Here is a 22,442-nt window from a genome sequence, read left to right on the forward strand (position 1 = left end):
ATATAAGTAGTAACTGAGGCCTAGAACTTTCAACACACTACAAGATATTATGGTGTATACAATATAAGTAGTAACTGAGGCCTAGAACTTTCAACACACTACAAGATATTATGATGTATTAATACAATATAAGTAGTAACTTATATCAGACCCCTGTAGGTTGAACTTTGATTCATCTTCTCCATATTGACAAGGTACAAAGTGCTTCCTATCAAACCCCTGCAGGTTGAACTTTGATTCATCTTCTCCATATCGACAAGGTACAAAGTGCTTCCTATCGGACCCCTGCAGGTTGAACTTTGATTCATCTTCTCCATATAGACAAGGTACAAAGTGCTTCCTATCAGACCCATACAGGTTGGACTTTGATTAGGTGAAACTCTTCTCCACATCGACAAGGTACAAAGTGCTTCCTATCAGACCCCTGCAGGTTGAACTTTGATTCATCTTCTCCATATCAACAAGGTACAAAGTGCTTCCTATCAGCTCCCTGCAGGTTGAACTTTGATTCATCTTCTCCATATCGACAAGGTACAAAGTGCTTCCCATCAGACCCCTGCAGGTTGAACTTTGATTAGCTGAAACTCTTCTCCTCATCGACAAGGTACAAAGTACTTCTCATCAGACCCCTGCAGGTTGAACTTTGATTCATCTTCTCCACATCCACAAGGTACAAAGTGCTTCCCATCAGACCCCTGCAGGTTGAACTTTGATTAGGTGAAACTCTTCTCCTCATCGACAAGGTACAAAGTGCTTCCCATCAGACCCGTGCAGGTTGAACTTGGATTCATCTGAAAAGATTACTTTACTCCACCTTGCTTCAGTCCAATCAGCATGTTTTTTGGTCTTGTTGAGCCTCACCATCTTCATTTTGTTGGTGAGGAGGTTTTATTTTTCTTGGCCATCTGTCTGGGAGACCGGATGGTTCATGCAGTGATAGTGAACCCTGAAGTTTCCTACCATGCTTTTTTAAGATCTATAGACAACAGTGGTTGATTCTGCAGGCTCATGCATTTCAGAATATGATTGTCAGCTGCTGTGGAAGCTTTGTTCATACTCATTCCCTTCTGCTGCTCCACATAGTCAGACTCTATATATCTCTGCACAAGTGGCTTACAGTAGACTGGTTAAATTTGATTTTTCTAGCATTTTGTCTTGTCAAAAGTCCCTTTTTTTGCTCAAAGAAACAGTGATTGCTTTTTTTTTGTGGAATTAATTTTTAACCTCTGACCATGGTAGCATCACAGTATGTTTTTCTGGTTGTCTATTTCATGACTTTGCTCCATATATGTCCAGTGGTATTAAGTTTAGATAAAGCTCCATAAATAGAATGTTTATCTGTCAGTTGTTCCTGGACTAAAGTGTTGCATCTTTTTTTCTTACCAAAAGGAATTGGAAGTTTGGCATCTAACTTAAAGGATACATAGATCACATGTATAAGAGTGGATGAAATGACTTTGCTCTTCTGACACACATAAGTAGGGCATCTGAGGAGATGATTTTAAGATACAGAGCAGCTTGGCCAATGTAAGAAGGGCCTAAGAGTCATGGATCTACTAGGTGTAGATACTAGCTATTAGTTGTCGTAGATCTTATGCTATTTTTTAACTCCAGTCCTGCTTGATATTTAAGATGAGTTTCCTGGCTTTTGTTGAATCTAGGATATAAATACTGATGCTTCTAGTAAACCCTTTCAATTTATGAATTCTTATTTAGTCTTGGGATCTTTCTTAGTGTAGGCTTTTAGCTAGAAGTGGTTATTATACTTAAACCTAGATTTAAAGTTTATATTTTAAAAGTAAAATGTAATTTATATACTCATGATTCTAATAGCTAATTCACCATCCCCACATCTGGTTTATAGAACTACTGAAAAATAGATTGCACATAACATGTCATTTAATGAAGCACAGATAATGCAATAGATTGCACATATGTCATTTAATGAAGCTTAGAGAGTGCAGTAGATTGTACATAACATGTCATATAATGAAGCCTAGAGACTGCAAGAGATTGCACATAACATGTCATTTAATTAAACCTAGAGATTGCAATAGATCACACGTAACACGTCACTTAATGAGGCATAGAGATTGCAATAGATTGTACGTAATGTATGTCATTTGATGAACTGTAGAGAGTGCAATAGATATGGGCATTAAAAAAGGTGTTTCATGAATTTAATTTTTGTTAATTAAATAAATAGTTTATAGCATTAATAAGTTTTTTTGTAAAGTTCTCATAAGAAATTGAGTGTATTATGAGTGATATTAGTTTAAATGTGTAGATATACAACCCAATTTACATGTCACTGAGGACTTGAGTATGCATATTGACTTCACAGTATGTGTTTAGAATATCTCCTTGTATTCAAAGTGTATCAAAAATATGGGTTAATTGTAAAGTGTTATGTTTATGCCATGAACCATTTGTGTAGTGTAATTTGTTGTTGTAGTTGAAGCTATTAATTTCTCTCTTGAGTTTAGTTGGGACAGTTAACCTTCATAAATCTCTTCATAAATTTGCTTAGACTTTTCTGACTTGTGAAACTATTAAATGTGTATTGTGTTAACATCAGTTAAAGATGGAGAAGAAAAGGTTGAAGTGCAAAAGCCAAGAGTTGAAGAACCTCAAGACACAAAAGCCTCCGAAGATGAACTTAGTACAAATGTTGCAAATGCTACAATTGAAAGCAAAGTCTTTAATGATAAGGTTGAGACAGGTGTTTGTAGAACAGACCAGCAGTTAGAATTAAAAACTGTTCACGAGCCAATTGATGTACCATCACAATTTCCAAAAGACCAAAAGACCACAGGTGAAGAATACCATCTGCCAGAAACTAGAGATGAAGTCTTAGAAGTAAGAATAAACAAACAGTCTGAGAAAAATGATGATATGCTAGAAGAAGAAGATCAACAAGTAGAGAGAAAGGTGGATAATAAAAACCAACTTGAATCTCAAGAGCAGTTTGTAGTAGTATCTAGCAGGTATTTCTTATATGGTCCTTTTTATGATTATAATTTTATGTTCTAAACTATTAAAAACATGTACACACCATAAAATACTTCAACTTTATAGTGTGTTCATTGTATTATTATGAAGATTTGCCTATAACAAGTTTAACATAATAACATTTGTTACTACGTTAAACTTGTAATAAGTTTTCTTTGTTATCCATTCAAGCCATATCCAAAATTTCTTAGTCTCAAAGTGGGTTCCTCTTCATCAAGTGATATTTATCAGGAGGTATTAGTGACTATTAATTTTGTATGAAAACATTGCCATATTTATTTTCCCCATATTAGTGTAATTCTTATTACATAAATGAAAAAAAGAAATTTTGTTTATGGTGCAATATTTTTTATTTAAAATATTAACTACCTGTAACTTGCTTTGTCAGTTTGGTATGTTATGGTTGTTTTGTTTTAGCTATAGTTTCAGAATGACAACCTGAGTACATGTATTAAATCATTTTGTGAAGTCCACTATGGGAACATTTTTGTTTTTTCACATTTAATTAAAGTTTGTTCTTGACTGGCAGCTGTATGTGACTGGGTTTCAATACCCACTGTGGGCACAGCACAAATAGTCCATTCTGGAACTTTGTGCCAGACAACAAACATTTATTAAGTGCGATAGTTCTTATGAGTAAAGTAGTACAATGTAATTATTTATTTTCTATGTGAATGAAGTTTTCTTTGTAGTAATATATATAATTATAATCTTTGCAGTGGAGATGCTACAGAAAATGTTATTGTCACCACTGCAACTTCAGAAGTTAGTGACTCTACTCCTGATGAACCTACATCTACAAGTCAGATTAAGGGAGGAGAAGTGGTCATAGTATCCAGTAAGTTTAATATATCCTGAACTACCGATAAAAGTTAATGAGATATTCATATGTCCAGAGCATTATTAGTTGTTTTTTCTTACAATAATAAGCTGATGATTATATTTAACATGCTATTATACAAACAAAAGGTGGGATATTTGAAATGTGTTTTAAAGAAGCCTTCAGTAATGGAGATAGGAAATATAATTGTTTGTCATAATATTAAGTCCATAGTAATGAGGTGAGTAATAGAATAATAGAAATAAATAAAACTAGCCACAGGTTTCTAGTAGAATAGTTATGTTGTTATATGATTTACACCTTTTAGAGTTTGGTAACAGGTGTAAAACTTAATTCTTAGTATTAGTTCTCAGGTTGTTTACTGAAAGTATTGAAATTACTTTCATGTCATATAAAACTGTTCAGTGTTCTGTTAATAAAAGCTTTCATTCATTTACAGATTTGTCTTTTCAGTGTATTAGGTTGTAATTATAGGATGATGGATAAGTTGTGCAACATTGTGGTATTTCCAAGTCATATTTTTGTTTCAGTAAACTGTTTGTTTTTCTTTTATTACAATAATTGATTGAGATCTTGTTAATCCTGCATCCTTTCCTTATTTTAGGCTGAGCCTGGCCAAGTGATTAGTGTGTCAGACTGTGAATCTAAGACTTTTGCCCTTTTACTGCCACAAAATATTGCATTCTGCACTTTGGGGCCATGGGTGCATTATAAGAATGAGGGTCAAATCCCACTACTTGATTATAATGGTCTGAAAGTTGGCAGTGGTGTTGATTTGCTTCTTTATCACTTCAAAATTAAGGACGGGTAGCCCTACGCTAGCACAGGTGGCCCCACGCTAGCACGGGTAGCCCTAAACTAATATGGGTAGCCCTAGAGTATTCTAGAGCAAAATTCAACAAATATTTCTTCATATTACACCACTAAACCTTTTCTTTTGAGTACATGTCAAACACTAAGATTGTCACATGTCAAAACAACCTGTAAGATCTGAAGCAGGGTCACAACATTCTCCCAACAGTAACATCAAAGTGTCAAACACTAAGATTGTCACATGTCAAAACAACCTGTAAGATCTGATGCAGGGTCACAACATTCTCCCAACAGTAACATCAAAGTGCCACAAAATGTTGGCTGCAACATGAGTGACAATGAGTTGTGTTACCACTGATGCATATTATAAACAGCTTTAAAGGCAGTTTAGAAAAATAATGGTGGTGTGTGAAACTTGCATAATGCTGTATTGATTACAGTACAATGAGTTGGGGCTATTTTCTCATATGTTTATTTTAGTAATCTAAAAAAAAAAATCTTTGTATTTTGAAAATAGTAACACATCTGAGATAGATCTGTCATGTGTGCTTATGCTACTCCTGACAGTTTATATGGTAGTGACTAATATTTCCAAGAGCCTTCTCAGAGTTGAAGTATTGGATAAGTTTCATAGTTGCTGTCTAAGCTTATGGCAGTTTTGTATTTTTTTTTTCAGTAATAATTGATAGTATAATTATAATTTGTTAAAGTGGTCATTTGGGTTGAATATTCAGTTTTTATCAAGTATTATTTTTCACATGTTTTTCATCACTATTGTAAACAAATGGTTTATTAATATATGTTGTGTGTGTTTCTTTTTTATGTATACAGCATGCTGAAAGTTGTAGTTGTTTTACTGTGCACTGATTACGTTATAAGTAAAAATAGTAACCATAAGTTATAGGAGGAACATTAGAAAATCTCATTCCAAGTTAAACTGAATCTGACTGAGGTGAAGAAAGAGACCAAAGACAGTGTAAAAACAAAGTAAAAAGTAATCTTTATTCACTTAAAACACAAGTCGAAGATGAAATCACAGATGTTAGATGAACACTGTCTGTATTCTCCCCAAGACTGATCGTTATATACAAAATACAGTAGCTTCATCTCTTCTAGAGTGCTTGCACTTACAATGTCACGGTCTAATATTACACTAGCCAAAAGTAGGGAAGACGTAGGCTCCAGATACTGTCAAACCACTATGTATATGTACCATATGATGTTTTATCCTGACAGAGAGTTCAACAATATATATCAGATTTGCCTACAACTGAGTAACTAGAGCACTACTAAGTTAGACACATATTGTAACCAGTTTCTCTGTGAAAAAAAAACATGTACATATGCCATCATGCTCATGTGTGAAAAATTTCATATTTACCTGGCTAAACTCAAAGAAAAGAAACACACGTTTTCATATCCCAATAGGATGACAAAAGGTCTTTTTGAAAGAAAATAAACCTGTTTTACATATCTCAATAAGATGACAAAAGGTATTTTTGAAAGAAAAGAAAAACATATGTTTTACATATCTCAATATGATGACAAAAGGTCTTTATGAAGTTTAGCTTCTCAATTAATCACTGCTTATGGGTCAAGAAGGCAGATTTTTACTATGCCATTGCATTATTGTATAGGCAGACTTTCTCTAGATTGGGCTGTTGTCAAAGATTACACTTTAAAATCTTTCATGTACATGTCAGATAATTCTAAATGATGATAAACACGTGACTTTATTTTTAGTCTGTTTGTAGAAGGCTTTCAGAAATGAGATAAAAATGTTGAAGGTATACAAAGTGATGATAATATACAAGTTGTCCCAATTTTAAGTGTTAATATACTGCCTTGTGGCTCATTTTGATTATGGTTATGAAAGGCTTTTGTTTAAGGAATGCCGGGTATTAATTTTATTCATAAAACTTACAGTACTTTGGATTAGAACTGTATGATTAGTGGTATTTGTTAATGGATTAATCAAGGGCTCCATTAATCAATTACATTGGATTAATCAATTAGTATAATGTTTCTGTTAACATGGAATGTACAAGCAAAACAAAAACAAAAAGTTGCCAAAAAGTGCTGCCAGCCAGTTGCTCTCCTTCTAGTAAGCAGCTCCAAAAAAAAAAGAAGAAAAGGCCATGTGCATTCCACCTAGTCAACAGTTCAAAATTAGTGACAGTTGTAGGTACCCTCAATAGCTTGGCCCAATATCTCGCTCACAAAGATAGCTATGTAGCTTTGTGCTTAACAACAAAAACATAACAGCAACTTTTCAATTATTTAGATAGTTGGAGTAATCTAAAATAGTAATAATCGAAAACCATAATTTCCAAAACGATAACTCACCTCTTCACAAAGAAATGCAATCTTCCTTGTGCATCTTCTATGAGATTTGTATGCCATTGTTCTTGAGGTATCTCCAACCTGAATAAGTGGCTTATACTTAGTCTTGTGTGAGTGACTATGTTACATACACAGACCTTATCTTTACTATGGCATCTGAAGGCACATTAACTGTTGGGGACATTGCATCCTTTGTTCAGTGTGTTGTGGTTTACTACATACTTATTGGTCCTCCTACTTCTGTCCATCAACCAGTGTCCTTTCTATCAGTTGGGAATTGTCTATTGGACTTTGAATTTAACTTGATTTGTTTTGGTTAGTGCCTTACCATTTGAGGAATGACCCTAACCTTCCAATCTTTTTCTTGATTTCATTCCTAGGTATGTTCCTTTCCTTATCTTTCACCTGTGCTTTTTGATATTGCCCATTCTCCAGTCCATGAACTTAATTCTTGGGGTTTACTTTGTCTGTTCTCCCTGCTTGTTATAAGGGTTTATGCTGTTTCCTTTCTTTAACACCTTGCTCCCCTTGCATTGATGACTTTTTTTCTGACCTGCAGACATTCTTCTTTTCTTTTCTGGATTCCTTGTCTTTGGTATCTATTTGGCCTACATTCTATTTCACTCTCTGGTTCCACAATTTTGCATCATCAACTTTTTTCACCACCCTCCTGTATTTCCTCTCTTTCCTTCACCTTTTGATTGAAGTACTTCATCATGGTCCGGAGATTTTTTTTGTAGAAGTTTGTTCATTTCTCTTTGCCAGTGTAGAATTTTCCGTTTCTGTTCTGTCCCTCCTTACTTTGTTCCCTTGCTGCTGCTGTGGTTCATTGGGCCTAGTTTTGTTCCTCTTTACACCTTCCTTCTCCTTCTGTACATGGTCTTTATTGGGCTTCCTTTCTTCATCAGGATGTCTTTGGTGGTGTTTACTTTTCACTGGAAGCCTGGACTGAAGTTGTATGACTTCAGTTCTCATTATCTTCCCAATTGTTTCTCCTTTCTTGACCTTGCCCTTTGACTTCTGTTCCTCGTCTGGATTAGTTTACCTGTGCAGTTTCCATTTCAGGTTCCAGGCCTCCTCCTTTTTTCTCGCCCTCTGACACCTGACTCATTGCTTTTCTTTTCAGTGTCACTTCTGGCCTTTTGGATACATGTCTTTTTCTCTTCACCTGCAGTTGGTGTCTTTTTCTTACAACAGTCATTTTTTCATTTTTTTTCACCACAGTCTCTCATCCCACTTCTATTCATTACTTTTCCCATTTCTTTTTCTCCTTCCTCCAACCCCATCAATGGCTTTTTTACCCAGTCTGCGGTTGGCCGTGGTTAATGTGTCGGATACCTTCCTCCAGATCCCTATTGACCCATCCTCTATATGCATTCTACGTTCCATCCATCAGACTTGTATCTTCCAATTCTTTGCTCTTCCCTTTGTCATAACATTGACCTCTTTTGTATTCATATGTATCATATGGGCTTTTGCTTGCCATCTTCACAGACTGGGGCTTTCATTCCTTTTCTTGGACTATGGACTTCTGTTGATCAATTTTTGGGTGGTATCCTTTTCTCACACCTCCCTCTTTTTGCAGGAGGCTGCATGATTAGAGTGACTTGTCAATATATCCAAGTTCTTTTTCACATCGTCTCAATATTTGGTATATCTGGGAATTTTCCTTATCCCTTGTTACAGCCAAACTTAGCCTTCTCCTTTTTGATTTCAAGTTATGGAGTATCTGGTCATCAGGATTTGCTCTTCTCATTTTCATCCTGCATGAGGGGATCTTTCACTTTTGTGACTCTGACTTCCCTGGAATGCCTCATTCCTTTGGGGTGTGCACACATGCACCTCCTCTGGTGGACCTTGCAGATCCAAGGGATTCTTTCACAGGTTCCATTGTCCTCATTTGTAAACTTCCCCTTCCCTCAAAGAATTCTTCTGGTGAAACTTTGTAGAATGGATGGCAACTGCCTGTTGTAAAAACACAAGTGTAGAGGATGATGTTTCAAAGTCTTCCGCCTTTCAACTACAAAGAATTCTTATGGAGACTGGACCATGCCCATAATACTTCCAGCATTCCCTTACCAACTCCCAAGCCTGATCTATCTTTTCAGTACTGTTTCCTTCTCTGATTGAGAGGCATCTCTGGATGATGACATGACTTCTGGCATTTGGATGCAGGATGAGTATTCACTCCACTTCAACTTGCTCGAACTTCTCGCTGTTCATCGGGCATGTTCCCACTTCCTGCCCCTTCTGGTGGATCAATCAGTCACAATCCACTCTGACATATTTATGGTCATTTCTTACATCTACCATTGCTTTTGGGCATTGAACCTACTCTTCTGGGCTCATTCACATCAAGTTCATATTCTGCCTGGAGCTATGTAATTTGACAGGCCACCTCTCTTGGCAGGACTGCATTCTACCCGGGCATGGCGTGGTCTCTTCATCCCAGGGCTTTCATCATTGGGTTTGCTCTCAGTTGGGCATGCCCATCATAGATGCCTTTGCCATCCCTCTTGACTCCAATCTTTCACTCTTCTAATCACTCATTCCTCATCCTGTGTTGCTCTGGTTGTTGAAACTCTCAGCCAGGGCTGGTCTCATTTTCCTCTAAATGCTTATCCTTCTGTGGTACCTCTTTGGCCAACTCATTCTTGGTTTCCTCTGCTTTATTGTTTAGCGTTGAGACCCCCCTGTTCATATAACCAATTTCCCTTGACTGTTGCTTCAACCTCTCAAGTCTTTAAGGGATGTCGTCTTTGTATGGGATTTATCTGGTCCATTGCCCATCAAACCAAACTCTCCTATTTGGTAACCTTCTTGTTACATTCCCATCGACCTTCCACTTTGTCTATCCACAATTGTGGTGGTCTTTCATTGTTGATCCATCTGCTACTCCTTGCCTCCCAGCTGCCCTTTATGCATTTTTTAATTGGATGTTTGACCATGATTTGTTGGTCTCTGCCATTGCCATTCGTAGATGGCATTGGCTGCTACATTTTGCCTTTCCTGGTACCACAGGGTGTTTCCTTCTCCTGTTCTCTTGACTCTATTCCACTCTTTCCTTCTTCACCATTCTTCTTGCCTGACTGTGTCCTTACTGTGTTTCTGTGCACTCTCATATGTGCCCTGTTTGAGCCATTGGCTTCTTGCTCTCTGTTCCACCTTTCTCTCTGATGTTTTATTTTTCTTTCTTGTTCTTGCCTGTGGTCACCATCATTCAGATATATATGCTATTGTTGCTTTTTGCACCCTCCTCCACTGCACTTCTATATTCCTCCACCTGAACCAGTCTTTCTATCCTCCTACCTCTGCTGCTCAGGAAAATGACAACATTTTATCTCCTATCTCCTTTCTTTCCATCTCTCACCTCTACAGTTGTTCAGACCCGGGTCAGCTACTGTGTCCTGTACAGTGTTGTTTATAACAAATCTTTCCCTTTCAGGGTTCCCATCATCATCTGTTTATACCCTGAAACCTCTTTCCTTCTATGGTCCTCCCTCCTTTTTCGCTTATTAGATGGGTATGTCAGCTTCTTTGGATGGTATATTTTAACCTGGATATTGATGCTTCGAGGCTATTCAACATTTCTTCCAATCAAATTCATCACCTGACTCATCCTATTGCTTTCTATATTTATCATCTCTCATTATTTATACAATTTGACTGTTTTGTCTTCCACTGATCACCGTTCTTTGATCGTCCCACCATCTTTGAAATAGCTAAGTCTGTTTATTTTTTCCTTTTTGTCATTCATGCTCACGCGGTTTGGCTGGTGTTGCTCAAACCATTCGTCTTGGCTCTACCAGTGCCCACTGAGAGAGGGGTATTTAGCAAGACCACTGGAGGTATCTTCGTGGTATGCATATTTACTCAATTGTCTGATCCAATTTCATCAACTATCATAGAAAAAGCCATACACCAGAGAAGTGTCTTTTCACGTCTTTGGCTTTTGCTTGCCAGGGTTTAAAATTAGGGACCTGTATCACCCATTACACTGTCTACAGTAAAAGACCTTTCCGTCTGGTGGTCCAGTGGGGAATCTAGGCACTTCTCTGGGTCTCTCCGATACAAATCCCCCCCCCCCTTTTGTCAAGTGGAAAATGGGGTACCTTTGACATTTACCAATTCCTAGCTGCTAGGGTGGTGGACCATGCTGAATCTCACTGGTTGGGCTTAACACGATACGGTGAGAAGTGGGGAGAGGATGACACTGTCAGTGTAGTACAGGTTACCCTTTACAAACATAACATGTAACTAATGTAACTTCTGCAACTTGTTCATGTTCAGTAGAGTTGAGGTGAGCACACACTGTATGGTCTTACAGAGCCCCAACCACATTACACGTAGTAGCTCACTGACAGCTTGTTCATGTTCAGTAGAGTTGAGGTGAGCACACACTGTATGGTCTTACAGAGCCCCGGGGCTCTGTCAGACTATACAGTGTGTGCTCACCATGACTCTACTGAACACACACAAGCTGTCAGTGAGCTACTAAGTGTAGTGTGGTTGGGGCTCTGTCAGACTATACAGTGTGTGCTCACCATGACTCTACTGAACACACACAAGCTGTCAGTGAGCTACTACGTGTAGTGTGATTGGGGCTCTGTCAGACCATTCAGTGTGTGCTCACCTCGACTCTACTGAACATGAACAAGCTGTCAGTGAGCTACTACGTGTAGTGTGGTTAACCACACTACACTTAGTAGCTCACTGACAGCTTTGTACAAGTGCTTGGATGGTCACGTTCTCATTCCACCCATCCCTACAACACTTTGGACTTGTTTGCTTCTCCACCTTACATTGCAGTCAAAGTATATTTTGGTCAAGATCAGATGAGGTCTCCCACATGAGTGCTCTGTGGAGTTCCTACGATCAGGTGTCACACTCCATGGGCTTTTCCTATGGGCACTTTTTGAAAGGAGCTTATCTAGGTTTTGAAAATTTTGCAGAGGTTTCTTCACCATTTCAACATGGGATTCTAGTAATTCTGTGTCAGGAGGTGAGTTATAGTTTCAGAAGTTAACATTTTCCTAATCTGAAAATGCATTTCTGATAGATATTCACCTCCAGACACATTCCCACCTGTTGTCCCCACTTCAGGTGCACATTTTGTTTTGTTTTTCCTTGTCAAAAAATGAAGTAATGAATGCAGGTGCATGGGGTGAGTTACTGCATATGGAGGTTACGTCACCCACTCGCTTGTGGAGGGCTTTTGTTGCAAGGTGGCATTTCTGTTTGTGGAGCGGAAATTTTTTCGATTAATAAAATGGTAACTTTGTTTAGTTATTGTATTTGTGACAAGTTCATTTTGGTCTGTTTGGTTTTACAGTTTATATCATCATGGTACAAAGGAAGAATTAAATTTACAAGAATAGACTCATCCATAGCTACAGCTCTATTTGATATCATTGAAAAGTTTAACAAATTAATATTGACTTTCACAGTAAGTCTGAAATCCAGCAGTTTAGTAGATAGAATAATGAAATTATCATTAGAAATATAATACAACTAAATAATTCTGAATATCTGAACCTTTTAATTAAATAAAAAAACTTTTTTAATTTTTAAACCTCCCTTTTTTTACGTTTTGTATGAAATATTTAGAATAAACTATTTTGATTTTATTACTAGTAAGATATTTAATAAACAGACAATAAATATTAATAATCTAGCTGATGAGGCTTGTGTCAATACAGATCTATTAGGTTATTAGACTGTAGTGTATTTGTGTTATTTAAGAGGAGAGTTGGTTGAAAATGTCTACTCTATAGTTTCACAAGACTTGTGCTACTAACCATACCTTATAGTTACAAGTGAAACAAAAGTTTGGTTATGATAGTTGAGAAACAAGTAGTAGACCTTCCCAAGGCCAAGTTAGTTCAAGTGTCTTCTTCGGTCTAGAGAAAACTTTTAATACATATTTGACTATCTGGATTGTCAACAAAGGTACATCAATATGTGAAGATAAGCCCAGTGGTGAGTCAGAAGATGTGGATGAAGAGAACAGAGAATATGAAGAACCCAATACAGCAGAAGCAGTTAACCTACTGATTGATGAAGCTATCAGAGAGCAAGAAGAGAATGAAGACAGGTAATATGATTATTCTTTAAAACCTGAGAGTCCAATTAATAAATGACATAACTCCATTTGTTCGTGTGCCTCGGGGACAGGGTCTTTATATGTATCGAATCTATGGATAAATGAGGCATCAATGTTTGTGATTAGAATGCATAAATCTAGTATACAGAAAATGATTATGTAAACCAAAACAACCTTTCTTGAAGATGTGTGTAACAATATCAAAGACAGAAGAATGCTTTAGAATTAGTTTACTGTCACATTGATCCATTTTGATGTGTGTAACAATATCAAAGACAGGAGAATGCTTTAGAATTAGTTTACTGTTACATTGATCCATTTTGATGTGTGTAACAATATCAAAGACAGGAAAATGCTTTAGAATTAGTTTACTGTTACATTGATCCATTTTGATATGTGTAACAATATCAAAGACAGGAGAATGCTTTATGATTAGTTTACTGTTACATTGATCCATTTTGATGTGTGTAACAATATCAAAGACGGGAGAATGCTTTAGAATTAGTTTACTGTTACATTGATCCATTTTGATGTGTGTAACAATATCAAAGACAGGAGAATGCTTTATGATTAGTTTACTGTTACATTGATCCATTTTGATGTGTGTAACAATATCAAAGACGGGGGATCAGTGTGACAGTAAACTAATCATAAAGCATTCTATTTTGATGTGTGTTTACACACATCAAAATGGATCAATGTAACAGTAAACTAATTCTAAAGCATTCTCCTGTCTTTGATATTGTTCCTGTCTTTGATATTGGGATCAGTGTGACAGTAAACTAATCATAAAGCATTCTAATTTTCTTACATTTAAACACAATATCTTAGTTTCCTTAATACATTTATTGTTTTTGTTTTGTTTTTTTAAGTCCTTTGACAATTTCTAGTATCTGCTCCAAAGTTAGAGATATCAGTTTTTCTCAGGGTTTCCCATTTCTGTAAATACACAGTCTAAGTTGGTATTGGTTGATAAGGTAGTAAATGCACTACTTTATATAATGAAGCATAGTTTGTTATTGTGTGTGTGGAGGGCTTGCACGACCATTACATCTACACTGGCAAATTATGGAACTTGATAATGGCATGGGGAACAAATAATTGAACTTGTGGAGGAATGGGGGAATGTGTGTAGTGGGGAATCATTTACCGTTAGTTTATTTAAGTCAAATTAAGAAAGGATTCCACCAAAAATCACATTTGTGATAACAAGTTATGATGTTCTTAAATTCAGTGCCAAGGCATCGTGTATGAACTAATTCTTGTTTAAAATCCTTTTGATGTATTTAGTTTTTAAAATGTAGTGTATTTCATTACTTGAATCAAAAAATACATTTTTACAATATCTTTATGAATTAACATCTAATAAACTATCAGTGATACTTTTTCTTTTCTCTTGAGTTATAAAATTTTATCAGTGATCTGCTTAAGTATATAAGATGCTTTTATAGTTTACAGTGTGTCATCTGGTATCTGTGCTAATGTAATTTTTAACAGTGTTGTAATAGTATAAGTAGGATAACATGTTGAAAGTAAATTATTTGATTATAGCAAGAAAAGTCCTGATGTTACGTGGAAGCCAGTCTCTCATGAAGTTACAGTTTCATCTAGCCACAGTATCGTAGAAGTAAATGAAGAGGTTGATCATCGGCCTATTGATAGTCCAGAGTCCTTCGATAAAAGTCACGTCTCCATAGTTACAGTTGGAGAGAATGAGCAAGTGAAGGATTCTTCTTTAACACTTGAAGGTTCCACCATTGAGTCTACAGATGTGGACAACTTAGATTTCCAAGTAGGGGATGCAGATACACAAGAACAGCAAAAACTGAAATCAGGGAAGAATGACGATAATGTAGTAGTGATTCAGCAAGATGCCTCCGAATCCAAGGATTTAACCACTGAAAACAGAAATGAAGTTGTAGTCATTAACAGTTCCATTAGTGAACAGTTATCTGATGAACAGTCAATAGAATTCGATGAATTGAAACTTGATGAAAAACTTGAAGAAACTAATAAAACAGAGGACAGTAGTGGAGTGTTTGATGATGACACAAGTAATGATAAAAGTTCTGTTAAAACTTCTTCATCAAGTGCCTCATCTGAAGACAAACCTAAAATTAAAGTGAATCTCAATTTAAAGAAGGGTTCCTCCTCATTGCCATCACCTCCTGTATCCCCAGGTTCTATAGAAACTGAACGAAAATTACCAGCAAGTGCTCCTAGCACTGCTCCCTCAACACCTGCTGAAAATGAAGGTTTAACACGTCGTTCAATCTCCGTGACAACAAACTCTACTTCCTTGTCTCACAAAAAGGAAATATCAGACACAGAAAGTGTATCTACATTAGGTAGTACAGGAAGCAGAGAAAGTAGTGACAAAGAAAAGGAAGAAAACCAAGTTGTGTTGAGGAAACGGAAAGAGCAGGTGAGTGAGAAACTGTGACTTCTGTATTGAAGTTTGATTTTGTAACTGCGGTCAGCCTGTGTTGTAAAAACTTTCAGTTAATATTTTGAAGTTTTATTACAATATACAAGTGAAAGACAATAATATGAGTGTTTTTTGTAGTTTAGTGACATATTTTATTCAAACTAAAATTTCAATTTACAATTTTCATATATATTGTATAAAAATTTTTTGTTTTAGTACATTTAGTTAAGCATTGTAATGTCTACCTCTACTTCTTTTCCCTACAAATTTCCCAGTTGCTACGGAGTGTTCCATCCATCATCACATGACCAAAGAATGCTGCTTGTCTTTTTCGTACATTTGTTATCAATGTTCTTTTTGTTTCTACCTGTTACAAAACTTCATTTGTTTTCTGGTCTTTGTAGGAAACTATAAGCATTCATATAGATAGTAATATTTGTGATCTAACTAAACGTAATAGAATATATTAGAACAGCATTTGAGTCTGCAGTAAACATTGAAAGACATAAAATGCAAAGATTTATATTCCTGATGATTTGACTTCCAGCCAATAAACGAGTGTATTGGCAAGTAGGCTTATGGTTGCAGAGACAATTGAGATGACTGATGCTGAAAATTCCATTGGATTTTGCTTAATTCAACACAGTAGAGAGATGACTGTGTGATTAAACCAGTAACCTTCATACTATTGTAAAATTAGATTGTACAAATAACTTCATGTGCATTTAGTTTGTCTAAAATGCAAAACTTGGGGTCAGAAGTTTTCATGAGACAAGATTAAGATTACTCTCTCGTTCTCATGACTGGGTTAAGTAACTATCCTAACTCCTAGGACTTACTGCAGAAATATTTGGAAACACTGTGTGTATATGTATATGTGTACTTGATTAAAATTTTTTCAAGGAGAAAGAAAACAATAGGATTTAAAGTAATTATTATAGAACTATTAAGGTAAGGGTTTTTAGTTATATTTAACATCAGGAGGGTGTAGGTTGGGAGACTTACAAATGTACAACTATGGGGTGGTTTATTTCAGATATAGTCTTACATCTCTCACACAAATCTATCTTGATCTTCTTTCTGGCCTCTAAACATTGCTAAAAAAAATTTTCATGCTCGTACTACCAGTCTAGGTACCCCATTGAATGTGTACATATTATATGACTACTCTCCACCTCATACTACCAGTCCATATACCCCGTCACTATTTAATATGTACGTATAATATGACTACTTTTCATAGTCAATATTCCACATCTCTATTGAATGTGTACATATAATGTGACTACTCTCCACCTCATACCACCAGTCCATATACCCCATCACTATTGAATGTGTACATATAAAGTGACTACTTTCCACCTCGTAGCTCCAGTCTATATACCCCACAACTATCGAATATGTACATATAATGTCACTACTCTCCACAGTCTATATACCCCGTCACTATTTAATATGTACGTATAATATGACTACTCTTCACAGTCAATACTCCCCATCACTATTGAATGTGTACATATAACGTGAGCACTCTCCACCTCATACCACCAGTCCATATAACCCATCACTATTGAATGTGTACATATAAAGTGACTACTTTCCACCTCGTAGCACCAGTCCATATAACCCATCACTATTGAATGTGTACATATAAAGTAACTACTTTCCACCTCGTAGCACCAGTCTATATACCCCATCACTATTGAATGTGTACTTATAATGTGACTACTCTCCACAGTCTATATACCCCATCAGTATTGAATGTGTACATATAATGTGACTACTCTCTACAGTCTATATACCCCATAAGTGTTGAATGTGTACATATTGTATGACTACTCTCCACCTCATACCAACAGTCCATATACTCCATCACTATTGAATGTGTACATATAATATGACTACTCCCCACCTCGTAGCACCAGTCTACATACCTCATCACTATTGAATTTGTACGTATATGACTACTCTCAACAGTCTATATACCCCATCACTATTTAATATGTACGTATAATGTGACTACTCTTCATAGTCCATATACCCCATCACTATTGAATGTGTACATATATAGTGACTACTCTCCACCTCATAGCACCAGTCTATATACCCCATCACTACTAAATGTGTGCATGTAATGTCACTACTCTCCACAGTCTATATACCACATAACTATTGAATGTGTACATATAATGTGACTGCTCTCCACAGTCTATATACCCCATCACTATTAAATGTGTATGTATTATGTGACTACTCTCCAGTCTATTTACCCCTTCAGTATTGAATGTGCACTTATAATGTGACTACTCTCTACAGTCTATATACCTAATCACTATTGAATGTGTACATATAAAGTGACTACTCTTCACCTCGTAACACCAGTCTAGATACCCTATCAGTATTGAATGTATACATATAATGTGACTACTTTCCACAGTCTTTATACCCCGTCACTATTTAATATGTACGTATAATATGACTACTCTCCACAGTCTATATACCCCATCACTAATTAATATGTACGTATAATGTGACTACTCTCCAGTCTTTATACCTCGTTACTATTGAATGTGTATGTATAATGTGACTACTCTCCACAGTGTATATACCCCATGACTATTAAATGTGTACATATAATGTGACTACTCTCCACAGTCTATATACCCCATCACTGTTAAATGTGTACATATATAATATAACTATTCACCACCTCGTACCACCATTCCACATACCCCATCATTATTGAATGTGTACATATGAAGTGACTACTCTTCACCTCGTAGCACCAGTCTAGATACTCTATCACTACTAAATGTGTAGATATAATGTGACTACTTTCCTCATTCTATATACCCTATCACTATTGAATGTCTACGTAGAATGTGACTACTCTCCACAGTCTATATACCCATCACTGTTAAATGTGTACATATATAATTTAACTACTCACCACCTCATACCGCCAGTCCATACACCCCATCATTATTGAATGTGTACATATAAAGTGACTACTCTTCACCTCGTAGCACCAGTCTATATACCCCATCACTACTGAATATGTACGTATAACGTGACTGCTTTCCTCATTCTATATACCCTATCACTATTGAATGTCTACGTAGAATGTGACTACTCTCAACAGTCTATATACCCCATCACTATTTAATGTGTACATATAATGTCACTACTCTCCACAGTCTATATACCCCATCACTATTAAATGTGTATGTATAATGTGACTACTCTCCAGTCTATTTACCCCTTCACTATTGAATGTGTATATATGTCACTACTCTCCAGTCTGTATACCCCATTACTATTGAATGTGTATGTATAATGTGACTACTCTCCAGTCTATTTACCCCTTCATTATTGAATGTGTACGTATAATGTGACTACTCTCCACAATCTATATACCCCATCACTATTGAATGTGTACATATAATATGACTAGTACCCATTTTGTAGCACCAGTCTATATACCCCATCACTATTGAATGTGTATATATAATGTAACTACTCTGCACAGTCTATATACCCCATCAATGTTGAATGTGTACATAAAATGTGACTACTCTCCACAGTCTATGTACTCCATCACTATTGAATGTGTACATAAAATGTGACTACTCTCCACAATTTATATACCCCATCACTATTGAATGTGTACATATAATGTGACTACTCTCCACAGTCTATATACCCCATCACTATTGAATATGTACATTTAATGTGACTACTCTGTTTATGTTACTCTGTATTCGTTTTTATCGGATTTATCCTGAACCTCCTGATGCCGAGGACAAGTTGTGGAACCTCAACTGTCCGATTGTGGTTGGGTATCACGTAACTAAGTCAGGTTGATTTTTACTATGGATTGAACCTCTCACGGTTGTGATTGCACCTCTCAGAATAAATTACTCTTGTGCACATCCTTTTTTCCCACCCATTTCATTTTAATTTCCTTCTTCCAGAAGTTAGCAGTGCCCCATGTGTTTCTTCTGCCCGTATCATCCTCATATCCTTCTTCCAGAAGTATTGGTGCACGCGCGTTCATTCTGGAGAGTTACTTTTTGCTTAGTTTCAATGTTGTTTGCCTACACTGGCCCCTCCACCTTTGCAATGTGAAATTCTAACTTTCTGTGATTAGAGGTAAGAACACATTGGCATTTAACATTTTCTTACACTAAAAAATGTATTTCCAGAAGGTACCTTCCCACCCTTCTTCCCCAATATGTACTTACCTTCCCACCCTTCTTCCCCAATAGGTACTTACCTTCCCACCCTTCTTCCCCAATAGGTACTTACCTTCCTACCCTTCTTCCCCACTGCTGGTGTTATTCTTTTATATCATGCCAATTCTCGAAAGTGAGGATTAAGTGGGAATAGGAGAGGGAACTAGCTGTGTCAGTATAGGTAGCACATTACTATTGATTGAGAGTAGTCATATATGTACAGGTTCAATAATGGCACAAAATTGGTGGAGTAGATAGACTGGTGCTCTCAGCATGAAAATTTTCTTACCAATGTTTAGAGGGTAGAAAGAATATCGAGATAAGTTTGTGTGAGAGGGAGATAAGTACCTAACAGAAATACATTTTCAGTGTAAGGCAATGTTAACTTCTAGTACAAGGTTATTTTTTTGTTTAATATTGAGGTAATTGTCTTATATAACACCATTAATCATTTTACGATAATTACTAAAAGGGTGAAGGTTAGGAGTCTTAGAAATGTAGAAATATGGGATGGTTTATTTCTACCACAAGGTTATTTTATATCTAAATATTGGAGGTGACTGCCTTCTCACAACTAGCAGGAGACAGCAAAAAAGCAGTAGGAATTGAGATGTTATGGGTTTAAGCACTCAACTGATCTTTCGTAGCTGCTGAACAGTTTGACATCTGCATTTGGATCATGTCTGATAGGTGCAATATCCCTCATGCTTTTGGGAGCCATGACCACAGATATTTTCTGTTATGAATTAATGATGACAACAGGGACTGGTAATGGATAGTTTTTTTTGTTTTTTTTTTCATTTTTTAAGTTTCCTTGTAAATGTTTTGATTTGTGTTAATTTCATTATTGTTATATAGTGCTGATTTTATCACCTATTTATAATTAACATAATTTATAGTACTAGAACTTCTGATGTATTGATGTATGTGTGTGTGCGTATACATACATGTACGTAAAGATGCTGGACACAAACTTTTGATTGGTCACTTTATTTCAATATTGTGTTAGATGTATGTTTAATATGGCTTGATGAAATTTCAGTACTCATGAGTTGTTCAGTAATATACCTGAGTTTTAATGTTGTAGGAACAGCATAGTAATGTCCCAAACATAGTAAGGAAGGTTAATAACACAGCCAGCAATGCTACCTCTGCCCAACGGAAGACACTAAAACGTACCAGGAAGTTTGTAATTGATGGAGTAGTAGTGACTACCACTCAAAGTAAAGTTATTTATGGTGATGAAGATAACAAAATCAAAGATGACCATTTTCTAAGGTAATGCCACTTTTAAGGTGTTTTTCATCTGGTTCTTGAGTATTGAAGAAAAGGTTTATATAATCTGTGAGTTGTACTATTTGATATGGATTTCATGAAAGACTTTTGTTGGGATAAAAAACTGATCTTTAGTATTAAACATATGTTGCTGAAGTCTGTAATTTGATGAGTTATAAAATATTCATTTAAAAGCTATACTGTAACAAATATTTTCAAGGTCACAAGTTATGGTTACCATCCAGTTTATGTTGTTAAAGACATTAAATATTTTATATAGTGATTAACATTATTAATGAAAGTATGTAAGTTATGCCATGTTAAGCCTATAGATACATGAAGATTACAAAAACAAATTGTTGGTCGATCCAAATGATGTTTAGTCTGTAGATGTATGAAGATTATAAAAACAAACTGTTGGTCTATCCAAAGGATGTTTAGTCTGTAGATGCATGAAGATTATAAAAACAAACTGTTGGTTGATCCAAAGTATGTTTAGTCTGTAGGTGCATGAAGATTATAAAAACCAACTGTTGGTCGATCCAAAGGATGTTTAGTCTGTAGATGTATGAAGATTATAAAAACAAACTGTTGGTTGATCCAAAGGATGTTTAGTCTGTAAATGTCAGTTTGTTTTTATAATCTTCATACATCTGCAGACTAAACATCCTTTGGATCAACCAACAGTTTGTTTTTATTATCTTCGTGCATCTACAGACTTTATAAACATCCTCTGAATTGACCAACAGTTTGTTTTTATAACCTTCATGCATCTACAAACTAAACATCCTCTGAATTGACCAACAGTTTGTTTTTATAACCTTCATGCATCTACAAACTAAACATCCTCTGAATTGACCAACAGTTTGTTTTTACAACCTTCATGCATCTACAAACTAAAATTCCTTTGGATCGACCAACAGTTTGTTTTTATAATCTTCATACATCTACAGACTAAACATACTTTGGATCAACCAACAGTTTGTTTTTATAATCTTCATACACCTACAGACTAAACATACTTTGGATCGACCAACAGTTTGTTTTTATAATCTTCATACATCTACAGACTAAACATACTTTGGATCGACCAACAGTTTGTTTATATAATCTTCATTCTTCGTGCATCTACAGACTTTATAAACATCCTCTGAATTGACCAATTTATAAAAACAAACTGTTGGTTAATTCAAAGGATGTTTAGTCTGTAGATGCATGAAGATTATAAAAACAAACTGTTGGTTGATCCAAAGGATGTTTAATCTGTAGATGCATGAAGATTATAAAAACAAACTGTTGGTCAATTCAGAGGATGTTTATAAAGTCTGTAGATGCACGAAGATAATAAAAACAAACTGTTGGTCGATTCAGAGGATGTTTATAAAGTCTGTA

General features: G+C 35.9%; 1 protein-coding gene across 1 annotated transcript in view; it reads left to right on the top strand.

Annotated features, from left to right (window-relative positions):
- Positions 1-22,442, top strand: part of LOC106471297 (serine/threonine-protein kinase 10-like) — a gene marked incomplete at its 5' end in the record, with an annotated part of 52,257 nt that overhangs the window by 7,422 nt on the left and 22,393 nt on the right. Inside the window, 5 exons of the mRNA XM_022399910.1 lie at positions 2,579-2,987; positions 3,732-3,850; positions 12,959-13,103; positions 14,664-15,537; positions 20,863-21,053. Of these exons, the coding sequence (XP_022255618.1) occupies positions 2,579-2,987; positions 3,732-3,850; positions 12,959-13,103; positions 14,664-15,537; positions 20,863-21,053 (1,738 nt within the window). The remainder of the gene's footprint in view (positions 1-2,578; positions 2,988-3,731; positions 3,851-12,958; positions 13,104-14,663; positions 15,538-20,862; positions 21,054-22,442) is intronic.

The sequence above is a fragment of the Limulus polyphemus genome, unplaced genomic scaffold, assembly GCF_000517525.1.
Source record: "Limulus polyphemus unplaced genomic scaffold, Limulus_polyphemus-2.1.2 Scaffold4524, whole genome shotgun sequence".
NCBI classification, from domain to species: Eukaryota; Metazoa; Arthropoda; class Merostomata; order Xiphosura; family Limulidae; genus Limulus; species Limulus polyphemus.